At 35.7% G+C, this 11702-nt stretch overlaps 5 protein-coding genes across 5 annotated transcripts; 3 read left to right on the forward strand and 2 right to left on the reverse strand.

Annotated features, from left to right (window-relative positions):
• Positions 1 to 291: 291 nt before the first annotated feature.
• Positions 292 to 2158, forward strand: B0P05DRAFT_526174 (RGS domain-containing protein). The gene is made up of 4 exons (XM_051576408.1): positions 292 to 479; positions 534 to 1211; positions 1255 to 1552; positions 1601 to 2158. The coding sequence occupies exons 2-4, from the start codon at positions 744 to 746 to the stop codon at positions 1870 to 1872; spliced, it is 1038 nt and encodes a 345-aa protein (XP_051438880.1). The 5' UTR covers positions 292 to 479; positions 534 to 743; the 3' UTR covers positions 1873 to 2158.
• A 658-nt stretch (positions 2159 to 2816) lies between these two features.
• B0P05DRAFT_503690 (S-adenosyl-L-methionine-dependent methyltransferase) lies at positions 2817 to 4347 on the forward strand (the record flags this gene model as incomplete). The annotated part of the gene is made up of 4 exons (XM_051575482.1): positions 2817 to 2862; positions 2915 to 3007; positions 3067 to 3140; positions 3186 to 4347. The coding sequence occupies exons 1-4, from the start codon at positions 2833 to 2835 to the stop codon at positions 4345 to 4347; spliced, it is 1359 nt and encodes a 452-aa protein (XP_051438881.1). The 5' UTR covers positions 2817 to 2832.
• A 59-nt stretch (positions 4348 to 4406) lies between these two features.
• Positions 4407 to 4941, reverse strand: B0P05DRAFT_577270 (uncharacterized protein; the record flags this gene model as incomplete). Its single annotated transcript, XM_051581771.1, has 2 exons — positions 4407 to 4423; positions 4482 to 4941. 2 exons carry the CDS (start codon positions 4939 to 4941, stop codon positions 4407 to 4409), a joined length of 477 nt encoding a protein of 158 aa, XP_051438882.1.
• Positions 4942 to 5501: 560 nt separating this feature from the next.
• Positions 5502 to 8940, reverse strand: B0P05DRAFT_568565 (uncharacterized protein; the record flags this gene model as incomplete). The annotated part of the gene is made up of 10 exons (XM_051581202.1): positions 5502 to 6769; positions 6813 to 6850; positions 6901 to 6997; positions 7051 to 7872; positions 7918 to 8356; positions 8390 to 8407; positions 8454 to 8590; positions 8639 to 8664; positions 8716 to 8752; positions 8844 to 8940. The coding sequence occupies 10 exons, from the start codon at positions 8938 to 8940 to the stop codon at positions 5502 to 5504; spliced, it is 2979 nt and encodes a 992-aa protein (XP_051438883.1).
• A 2139-nt stretch (positions 8941 to 11079) lies between these two features.
• On the forward strand, positions 11080 to 11680 carry B0P05DRAFT_583668 (uncharacterized protein; the record flags this gene model as incomplete). The annotated part of the gene is made up of 4 exons (XM_051582270.1): positions 11080 to 11098; positions 11148 to 11317; positions 11377 to 11550; positions 11597 to 11680. The coding sequence occupies 4 exons, from the start codon at positions 11080 to 11082 to the stop codon at positions 11678 to 11680; spliced, it is 447 nt and encodes a 148-aa protein (XP_051438884.1).
• Positions 11681 to 11702: the final 22 nt, after the last annotated feature.

The raw sequence follows: 11702 nt of genomic DNA on the forward strand, positions 1-11702 counted from the left end.
GTATTTCATTCTAATCCGCAGCTTGCAGATCATCAATAACTTGGCCTTGGCCAATAACAAATATGCTCTTGACGGATAAAATTCCGGAAGAAAGCTGTCACATGGCGTGCCAAGTTCTTGTTGTCAGTTGATACATGGCCAAGTGAAATTTCGGCATTATCAGATTGATATGCTAATTTTGCGTCATGTTGTGTGGGAAACACCTTTAGTCTTGATATCAACAAATGAGAAACAGTTGATTCTATTGTCTTTATAAAAAAAAAGTATTAGCTGCATAAACAATCTATAAACCCATGTAAAGAAAAAGGATTTAAGCATGTTCACACACATACTTTCTCTTTTTTTTTTCTTTTTATATATATATATTTATCATGCCAAAGAAGAATACACCTAATAAAGACATGACTCAAAAGGTCGATAAGAATAGACCCAAGACAAAACAAGAAAAAAAGGATGAAAAGAAGAAACATAAGCAAACGGTAAGTTATGCAGTAGATCTTTTTTTTTTTTTTCATAATAACCCCTTGGGCTAGAAAAACGAAAAAGCTCAAATGGCAAAGAAAGGGTTCGATTACTAAGTTTATGCAAATCAATAAAGAAATATTATCTTGTAACACAAGGTGTGTTTAATAATGATTAAAGAAAAATAGGCTGTAGTACACAGTCGAGCCATAGTAACACAAAAATGAATCTATATAAATTACTGTTTCATTATTATAACACATTTCTCTCTTTTCTATATTATGACAATACCTTTTCAAGATTCACCTTCACTTATACTTCCCCGAGGAACAGACCCTACATTGCATGGCTTGAATGAAAATCATGACCAAGAACACGTACCTACCAATACGAGTAATTACGACCTTTCTTACTACTTTCAGCAACAGCAACAATCACCCACTTTTCAACAAGAGGAATTACCCAAGGGGTTCTATAGACGCACTCGATCTTTATCTATAGGAAGTACTATATCTACCAGTCAACAACAATATGCACCTCCACCTAGTGATGATACCAAAAACTTGCGCTATAAACTCAAGACAGACAAAAGCAATCAAAAAGCCCATCAATTTTTTGGTGAACAAGTCAAATTAGAAATATCTGCTCGAGAGATCAAACGAGAAGGACTCAGAGCACTCTTGTTATCCACTGTACCTTTAGGCTACTTTTTATATCATTTGCTGAATGAATACAGCAGTGAGAATTTAGTAAGTTTGTGATTATCTACAAGCAAGGTGTAACCTGGACAAGTTCTTTTATTTAGCAGTAGAAAACTATCAGAATTACGAATTCTCGAGTCATTCAGAACGCCTTCATGTGGCTAACAAGATTGCTAAAGCATACTTGACCAGGAATTCGGAGCTAGAAATCAATTTAGAAGATAAGATTTATCGTACAGTGATAAAATCCTTAGAGCAGTTACAACATCAAGAATCAATAGCTGGCATCGAATTTGATGCGGCGAAAAAGCATGTCTTTTCTTTACTAAACGCAAGCTACTATCGATTTCGGACAACGAACATATGGAATATTATGGAATCCAAGTGCAGTAAGTCAGCTTGTTAAACTGAGGTATCACTTCTAATTATTTATGCAGGCGATATGAATGCATTTAATAGAGAAAGATCTCAAGCATTAGTGATCAATTTGTTATTATCACACATGAGATGCAAGAACCGGGATTCAACCACGTATAAATTAGTGCATTCGTTCTGTCGTATTTATTTGCCTTATGGCTATCAACTTCAATTGAGCGGTAATAGAATAGACACCTCCCCCATGAATTGTAGAAAAGCAGCAGGAGGAAATGAAACAAAAAAAGGGAATGGTTTCATCAAATTTGATCTTTTTAGACTGTCTAGAAAATAAATAGTTTTGTATTCCCTTGTCAATTCCAAGGTAAACCAAGCGTTTCTTAAAAATAGGGTGATTCCTTGTCAAACATTTTTATGCATTTGTTTGAAACAAGGCAGAGCGAGTTGCCTGATTTGGTAAGATGTTCTTTACATGAATGAGTAATTCGCTGCTTAGTCAGGTTGCTGCAATGATTGCATTATCATGTAGTACGATCACTTTTTGACAAAGGGTTAATTCATTCCAAACCAAGGCAATGTACTTACAGCCAACCAATATATCTTTTTTAAAACACAACTACTAGTCCTTTTTTTTTTTTTTTTTTTTTTTTTTTTTTTTTTTTTTTTTTTTTGCTTATTCATAGGAATTCTAAATTTCATTTTAAAGATTGAGAAACAATCTAAACCTTGTACTATTTTCTACTGCTTACAATCTGTTAAGAACGTGCTTTTTTAATTTTTAATCGAATGTGCATATACTAGCCCAAGTAGCATTGGTGGCAATCCCAAATAACATATCCAATAAAGATATTCAAACTTACTTTTGCTTAAGATATACCTTGGAATATGATCCAAATGAAGCGAATATCTATCCAAAGACCGCACCTTTCTCGACAGAAATACATTCAAAACAAATTGTTTTCTTTTTGATAAAACTTGAAATTTAAAAACCTTATTGTGATAATGCAATAAATTTCAATAAAGCTATTAATAAAATCAGATTAGAAGCCTTTATATGAAAATGAACGGTAAGGAGAAAAATATCACATTAGAGAAAAAGGATTCTCTCTCTCTCTCTCTGCTTACAACGCTTTATATTTAATGATTCCATTACTGCAGCAGGGTCTCAAGTTTTCCTTGTTAAATTAATGCAAAAAGTGATAGCAGTGTTGATTTGTTAAGTGGCTTAGAATTGCATTGACAGCGTCCTTTTGAACTGTTATTTTTTTTTTCTTTTCTCCTTTTTATTACATATATGCCAACCTATCTTATTCAGTTTGCCCAGGTTTGTTTTTTGGGAGTATATTTCTGTATGTTTACCAACCTTATTTGTATAGTTTCACGAAGAGTTTAGACTTCCCGAACTACTTTCCTTGACTCAACTACAGAAAGTAAGCCTTACTTATGCTCCAGAAGACTACAAGCTAGACGTAAATTACACTCGTATTTGATACATAGATATTGACAGCTGTTTTTCTCTTTTCTTTAGAACCCTTTTCTCAAGGTTCAACTAGAATCAACAGAAGCAGCACAAAAACTTATTAAAAGAGCCATTCTGATAAAGTAAATTGGGAAAAAGACTATGGTTATATTAACCTATATGAATAGAAACATTTACGAACTTTGGGGTGAAGGAAGTACTTATGAACAAGTACACCAACAAGTCAAGACAACTTCGGATCGTTGGCCTGAATACAACACTTGTTCTTTCAAATTTGTTGTGTCTGCTTTCGGCTCTACAATTTCATACAAGGAACAGATCGATGTAATTAATTCATTTGCTTATCTTGGCTTTGAAGGACCTATTGATATGAAAAACCCTGATGCCCAATTTCATGTGCTTGCTGATTATGGCTTTGACAATACACTTGTAGCTAAAGACCCTCTTTATATCTATATGGGTAAATTAGTCGCTACAGGCAGTCGTGATCTTGTCAACTTGTACAACTTGAAGAAGCGCAAATATTTAGGTACAACATCCATGGACGCCGAATTATCACTTGTCATGGCCAACCAAGCCTTAGCAGCACCCGGTAAGCTTGTGTATGATCCCTTTGTGGGCACAGGTAGCTTTTTATTCACTTGCGCTCATTTTGGTGCATTCACCATGGGCTCTGATATTGATGGAAGACAAATTCGTGGTAAAGGAAAGGCAGGTGTGCAGTCTAACATTGAGCAATACAACTTGCAAGGCCGTGTACTTGATACACTTGTGTTTGATATTTGTCGCAATCCATGGCGTAAACAACAATGGCTGGATGCTATTGTGACAGATCCTCCTTATGGTGTGCGTGCTGGTGCTAAGAAACTTGGTAGAAATGACGGTAAAGAGCTATCGCTGCGTACGTATGATGGTGTCCCTATGCATACACGTGAAGACTATTATCCACCCACTATGCCTTATGAAATGTCTGAAGTGCTTGTGGATTTGTTGAATTTTGCTGCCGAGAATTTGAATTTGGGAGGAAGATTGGTGTATTGGTTGCCTACAGTCGTTGATGAATATTCAAATGATGATGTACCTCAACATCCTTGTATGAAATTAGTCTCAAACAGTGAACAAAACTTTGGTCAATGGTCTCGAAGACTGATTACTATGGAAAAGATCAAAGATTGGTCCGAAAAAGACAGAGCTATAGTAGAAATAAGTGTAGTATCAGAAGCTGAAAAAGCAGAGATTATGGAAAAAGGAACAGAAGATCCTAAAAGACCAGGTCACTTTTTGTTCCGCGAAAAGGTAAGCATAGCATGCATAAGGGGAGTTTTCTAATTGAGTTTCTTTTTTTAATTCTAGTATTTCAATTTTGGTCGTTAATGTATTGTAATAAGTTATCGTTGAATCACTTCTATAGAACAAAGTGTTAAATAACTAGTGTTTATATATATATATATATCTAATTTTACCTCCCAAGTCTTCAAAATCAAGTTCGTCATCATCATTTAATTGAATGACTTCTTTTACTTTATCTACGACAGCTTGATTTGCTATAAATGTCTCCAAATGAACTTTATGCCTAATAGAAGACTTGTACTTCATTGTTTCTTCAGCATATTTAGCTCTGATGGCCTTGAGTGTATCTGCTTCACAATGTAGATTGTGTTGACTTTCAAATACTACCTGCTCCTTGTTTTTCAATCCACTTGGGAAACAAGCTGACCATTGATACAAGAAATGATAGCATTCTTCAATCTGGTTTACCCAAATATGACACAGTTTATAAAGCCTGCTACAAATACCCATGACAACAAGTGCTAAGGACACAAAATGTTCTAGTTTGAGCAAGGTTGAATTAGCTCTGAATGTCTCTAATGCAACAATCTTGATTTTGTCTAATAGCAGAGCAGCACTGATCAAGCGATGCATGGTATATTGGATAGATTCTCTGCTTGGAATAAAATTCCATTTTGATTGGCACTTGTCCAGCCTATACATTATCAACATGGGAATAGAAAGACAAAGAGAAACTTACGACTTGCTGTTCCAAAAACATAAATAAAGTCTTTCCAATTCTTTATCTATTTTGAGTACTTTTAGTCTCTTGACAAGCCTTCTTAGTTCCATGGCATTCTTGAAGCGATGAAACTGTCTTTGTTGGTTCATGTTTTTATAATGAATACGATCGAGTACAGCAACTTCGACCCAAAATGATTGGCGATCTGCAAATAGATCCAAAAAGGATTTGAGTGAACGCAACTGACTATCATGACTCATGTCTATCTTTTTATTGATTCGAACATCTGAGAGCACCGGGTTAGGTGGAATGGGAGGATCAAGAAGTGTATAATAAGGTGGTGGCGTTGTCATATTGAAGAAGAAAAAAAAAGAGCACTTTAAATTACGCTCAAGAAGCAGTAATATGTCTTTTATCAAAATCAGAAAATGATCTGTAGCTCATCATACAAGCAATTTTTATTATTTCATTATTATGGATAATGATGTTGTACTGAAGGATTATTCATGGATTGCGAATGACTTGCTTCTCTTTCATGTCCTATAGTATGAGCAGCAAGAGGGTTGCGAATATAATGGTCATAGTTTTCTCTGAAAGAAGGGTGATGATGTGGTTGATAGGGCTGTTGTTGAGCACGATACATATTAGCCATTTCAATGGCATTTGAGCTATCAAGAGTATGAGGATCATGCGTACGATACGCTCTTCCTGCTACGAAATACTCCATGTCTTCTGACATAGGTGTCTGCATTGGACTATAAGTACTTGTTTGCGCAGAGTCTGTGTAAGACTCGGATGAACCTGCTACTAGAGGTCTTGTAGGAGAATAAATATCATTACTTGAATGAGGTAGGCTTTGATTGATACGGTTACTTAGCCTTCGGAGAGGATTTGTAGCAGCTGAATTACCATGAATGGTTTGATTTGAGAAACTATTGCTGTAATAGCTTGTTTTAGGGGGATCTACTATGTTCTCACTCTCTTCGTCTTCATTAAACTTGTACATGCCTTTGATACCTTCGGTGGAATCATCAAACTCCAAGTCTTTTTCTCCGACACTTTGGAACTGAAGTTCTCCACCACCTCCTGCATTGTTTTGCAAATGAATGACAGATACATGTCGAACGCTCTTTTGTCTTGTCATACGGCTAATAAAGGGCTTCTTGCTTGTTTTGTTACTACTGCCGTACACCTTTGGCAACAAATGTCGAACACGCTCATGAACCATAGGCACAGGAAGTTCTGCGAAAAATGCAGGATCGCCAAATCGAAATCCAACCGAATGCTTGCCTGTCTTGGTGGTAGGCGTCGACATATCGTTGTCTGGATAGAGTTGGTTTTCTGTGGTATGTTTTGGCGTATAATAGTAAACGAGAGGATCAAAGCGACGACTACAGATAAACTTGTAAATGATGGTGATAAATGGCAAGGGTATCAAACACATAGAAGGAGCTTGAGCACTTTTCAAGTTCAAGACACCAATCATGACCACTTGAAACAGAGTTGTAGAGACAAGCAAACGGTTAAACAAGAGTCGCCATATTTGACCTCCTGTTTCAACGTGTGTCGCAAAGACATACATCAAGAGATATTTGAAGACCATGGTGGCCAGAATGAAATACATGAGTGTGAAGGGTAAGACTAAAGGAGCAATGACAGAATAGATCAAGCCAACAGTGAAGAAGAAGAGTAAAACGTTGTAAAATAAAGGATAATCAAAAGGTGATGGTCTTGTAAATTCTATAAACGGAGTTAGGTAAACCAACATGCTAGAAGTGCTTACCTTGTAATTGACGTGGACTTGGTTGAGTAAAGAATTTTCTTTATGTATAACAGTTAGTATACCCTCCCTCCCATCTTCGTTTCTTTACCTGAGTGTCACGGTAATGAGCACTACTACTTGAGCCAAGTCTACAATAACACCAAGACCTTTTAAAGAAACATAGTTCACCCAATATGTTGAAACATCTGCAAGAAATACATTAAGAACTTGATTCTTTTGAAATTTCATTCACACTTACCACTCAAGTTCTTTGCCACCTGGGTCAAATTGCTTGTTATGGTGTAAAAGAAATCATGAGCGTTTAAATTCTGACCATTCTTTGCTGCTTGTTGAATTTCTGCATAAAGAGACATGAGCGTAGAAGAAATAGTAAAGACCAATAAGTTGTTGACAATAAAAAAGACAAACAATTTTGCTAATACTTGACGATCCAAACTTGTACCTGTCATGTATCCTTGTTGCTGAGACATGAATCGTAAAATCTTGGGCAGGATAAAGAAGAAGATGGCCATGACAATAGGCGTGAACCAAGAGCTAAGAAGTGAGACAAAAGTAGGATGGGCCTTCATGAACTTTGTTGAATTAGGAAAGAGTCGCAAAAAGCCTTTCACATTAGATGAAGCAGACAAGAAACTAGAAGGTATAAACCAGAAAAAGACAAAACCATAGAATATGGTAGTAACAACAAGTCGTTTTGTCCGTCTTACATGTTCATTCATGGCTAGGTTAGACCAAATAATATCTTTTGGCTGTGGTGCAAGTTCAATTGTAGGCATGGGTCCGTCTGTCAAAAGCTTTGGTAGAGAAAGTAAAGGTGAAGCAGCTGAAGCTAGATACTTGGCATTCGCATGAGCCCACTCTACTTTTTCATACGATATCCATCCATAATTTGTCTTTTTACTTGAAAAGATCTCTGCTCTTGCTTTTGTAGTTTTCTCTTGTAGCTCTTGTACTTTTTCAGAATAATAGTTGATTGCATCTACTTTGGTTCCACCACAACAACCAAGAAATCCACCAATACGTACAAGCGGTCTCTTTTTGTTTTGAACAACTTGTCCGTCTAAAAAAAAATTAGGCTGTATATGCTTCATTTGGCTTTGCGTACCTTTTAAATGGTTGGAAAGAGTAATTTCGAGTTTTCTGACAGCCTCCTCATGCTCTTCTACATATTTACCAAGTTCCGCATTTTGAGTTCCAATACAAATCTGTTGCGCGGGATATTTGAGTCCCATTCCGTTTACCCAATCGGCTAATGCTTTGTCATTTCTCATTGATGGAGGTACATTAAATATCATGAGTGTTCTTGCATGCATTGACTTTTGATACTCGTCGCTTTCAAAATAGTCTTTTCTAAGCTTGACATAATTCATATAAAATCGCCACAAGAACACATAGATAACAACTGAAAATAACCACGTCCCTACAGCATGACACCAATACCAGCTCAAGTTTCCATTGGAGAAATGAAACTTGCCATCATAGTAATTAATTGTAGAGATAGATAAAAATTCAACACCAGGTTCAGGTGGCCACTCTCTAGGGCGCTAATCATGTTGAGTTCTTCTTGTATATCACACAACGTCTTTCTCATTACCCTGTATATGAAGTAGCAACAATATTGATGGGAACAATGACACATACACCAATGAATGTCATGATATAAAGCATACGTCGAATCATTCGAAGAAATTGAACAAAAAGCGTTGCATCGTATCCGATTTTTTCAATCAAGACATTATCTGGCGTATATATCACAGGCCCAAACCATGCAAAGAATCCTGTTTGTAATTGTTATATATTTAGGTCGTACAATGCACTGTGTATACCATGTCCTATTTCTGGCGGCTGTTTTCTATTGTCTTTCGTTAGTAAAAAAAAAAGTATCATTGAGATAAATACGTACGATTTTGAAGCATACTTATATTTCGGTGCATAGACAACTAAAATGAAATTCAGTCAATAAAGCCACAGGATACTTTGTATACTTGCGTGAATTGTTAGGCCGCAAAATATTAAAAACCACCAAAACACCTACAGCAATAGCTGCGTTGATACCAAGTTGTGTTGCCATACCCGTCAATGACAATTGAGCATCCTCTTTTCTAGTACTTGAGATATCAGTACTCATTTAATTTGATCTAAATTCAGGAACTAAAAAAGAGAGAAACAGAAAAAAGAAAAGAAAAAGAAATTTATTGTCTCAATTAATTATATGTGTAACCTGCTTGGATCAAATCAAAGTAAGCTATAGAGTTTAAACTAATTTCGTGAAACTAGGTGATGTTATCTTAAGGATTAACTTAGCTGAATCTTGTTGTCATTTTTGAGACTGAATGCACTCAGATTAAGTATCATTTGAGGAGTCAGGTAATTAGTTTTGCTTACAGAGACGATAATGCTCCTTTTATGATCTAATAAACCAAAACTGTTTTGGAGGGCGAGGTCAAGCGATTGCCCTTGCCAAAGTAGTCAACAAAGAAAAATACAGGATAAATAGGGGAACACTCCTTCCACTCCAATGTTTACTTTAAAAATAGAGCGAAAGAATGGGATTTTGTTACTTATTGTAAAAGAACCCATAAAAACAGCAATAAGTACAAGCAAATTTCTAAACCCAAAGGGAATTGTGACATTGATCGAAAGTGGATAATGCAGTTGGCAGAAACTTCAAACTCTATCAAGGAATATTTACAAAGCTAACGGTAACGGTTTTAGCCCAAAAATGCCGCTTTAAAATCTAATGTGGCCAAGCGAACTAATAAACGAATAAAGAAAGCAATTCAAAAAATCATATAAGCGACACTTTCTATGGTGGCACTATCAACAACATTTGCAATGAAGCACATATTGCCAGTGAGGTAAATTCTTCTTTATTTTGTAAAATCAGATAACTACAAAAGCCATGACCAGATCGAAATAACAGAATGCAAAAGAGAAAACCTGAAGAAGAATCGCCAAATAAAGAAGAGAACAAGCAAAGCTCAATAGATAACGGGTAAGGATAAAAATGTTATAGCTACTGGCCACTGGGGTATGAGTGATAATATTATGTGATGTATAGTAATACAAAAGCCTTTATGTCAACAAATTTATTGCTTCTTATAACAACGAATGTCATTGTTTTCATTCTAAAAATATGCCTTCTAAAGTTTCTCGCTTGAGAATGGTCTGTTGTCTGCATCCTATGTCTTACAGTTTTTTTTTAACGCTGTAGACAGTACTAAAAGATGCTCTAAGCACAAATGACCCACAGTAGCCTTATTTTTTCAAGAATAATTTTGAGTTGCGAACCAGCATTCAAATCAGCATTATGATATTTGCCTATCTCTTCTAATTTGTAGTCGTACAACACTTCTTTAGCAGTACCAATAGGAAACTGGTTCTGGAAGTAGGCTCTGATTATATCGGCAGCCGTTGTATCATTAGCTTATTCAGACATTGAAATAATCTGAAAATGAGACAAAATTGCGTTGATTTGACATATTCAAACAAGTGTCACATAATATTGTAGCCGGGCTCTTCAATTGGCTTGATTGTGAAGCTTACCCCTCTCTACTTGCTATTCTGCAAATAGGGGCATGAACATGTCCGGTAGGGGGGTGGTGCGTAAGAAATCGATAAATACATAAACTGATTCAAACGGTAAAACGCTCTTTCTTTATCATATAGTCCAGAAGTTAGCAATTCCATCATATCTGGTAAGGAAGTTTCTTTCAGACCTTATTCTGATGACGATCTTTATTTAGAGCCTATGAAAGCTCACTGCATTGAATTTTACCCCCCCCCATCCATGCGTCTCTAGGTTAATTTATAGATGAATTCGTTAAATCGATAAAAAGCGTTTTTTGATAGAGAAAACTTTGCTTTTTTTGTCTGCAGAATACTCTTCATTCCATAAAAGCAGACTTTTGGTATACAATATACGACTAAAATCTCTTCGGCTTATCATTGTTTTTTAAAGGCTCTGACTATTTATCAATTAATATATTGTATTTGTTCAAGTAAACATGGTAGGACTTTTACAAGGTAATCAATTCATCACAGAAAAAAAGTGCCTTACTAATCATCTTTTTTTTAATTGTTCTAAACGTTTCAGCCTTTGATGATCCTTTAATAAATATCTCATAAGCTATTACTTAATATAGCCAATCATAGTTGGCTGTCGTTTTACTGTTTCAGCCGACCATCTTTTTGCTTCAGCTAATCGTTGCATTGAAAAAACCTGATTGCAAGTTTAATAATATACCTCTTTTCCTTTCAAAACAACATGATTTTATATCGCGAAAGTAGGTAAACCAGCCAAGACTATATTGTATGATTAATCCATAAAATTAGTTATTACTGCTTACATCGAAACACATAAGAATGATAACAAACCTGTTTCCTTTGGTGAATTTGTTAACTCGAACTACGAAACTCTGAAAGTAGAGTGTATGTCTTCAGAACAACGCAAGGATTTACGGCGCAAGTTCAAATCCATAACAAGAAAATATGGTATAAACTATGTAAGTATAGGCGTCAAAACTATATCATGTAAGTACTCGCCTAACAATTGTGTCTGTAGGACATGCAAGGAGTAATATGGGACAAGGCTAAGAAAGAAACCAGAGAAGATGTCGCGGATATTAAAGAAGACGAAGGTGCTAAAGCAAGTGTAGAGTATAAACAAATTATGTCCACTAAAAAAGAAATACTCAAGAGCAATAAGACACTTAGAAAAATTGATTATCACGTCCAGGTATGTATAGAAGATGCTTATCAAAATAAACTAATCAGTCATGTAGAATAATAACAACAACCAAGATGAAACTGTGTTCTTAAAGTATAGAGCCAAGGCTATTTCTGCTGCTGCTGAAGGGGGGAAATGAAAGACAGCTATACACTTTCTCT

This window comes from Gilbertella persicaria, assembly GCF_025201335.1.
Source record: "Gilbertella persicaria strain CBS 190.32 chromosome Unknown B0P05scaffold_4, whole genome shotgun sequence".
Classification (NCBI taxonomy): domain Eukaryota; kingdom Fungi; phylum Mucoromycota; class Mucoromycetes; order Mucorales; family Choanephoraceae; genus Gilbertella; species Gilbertella persicaria.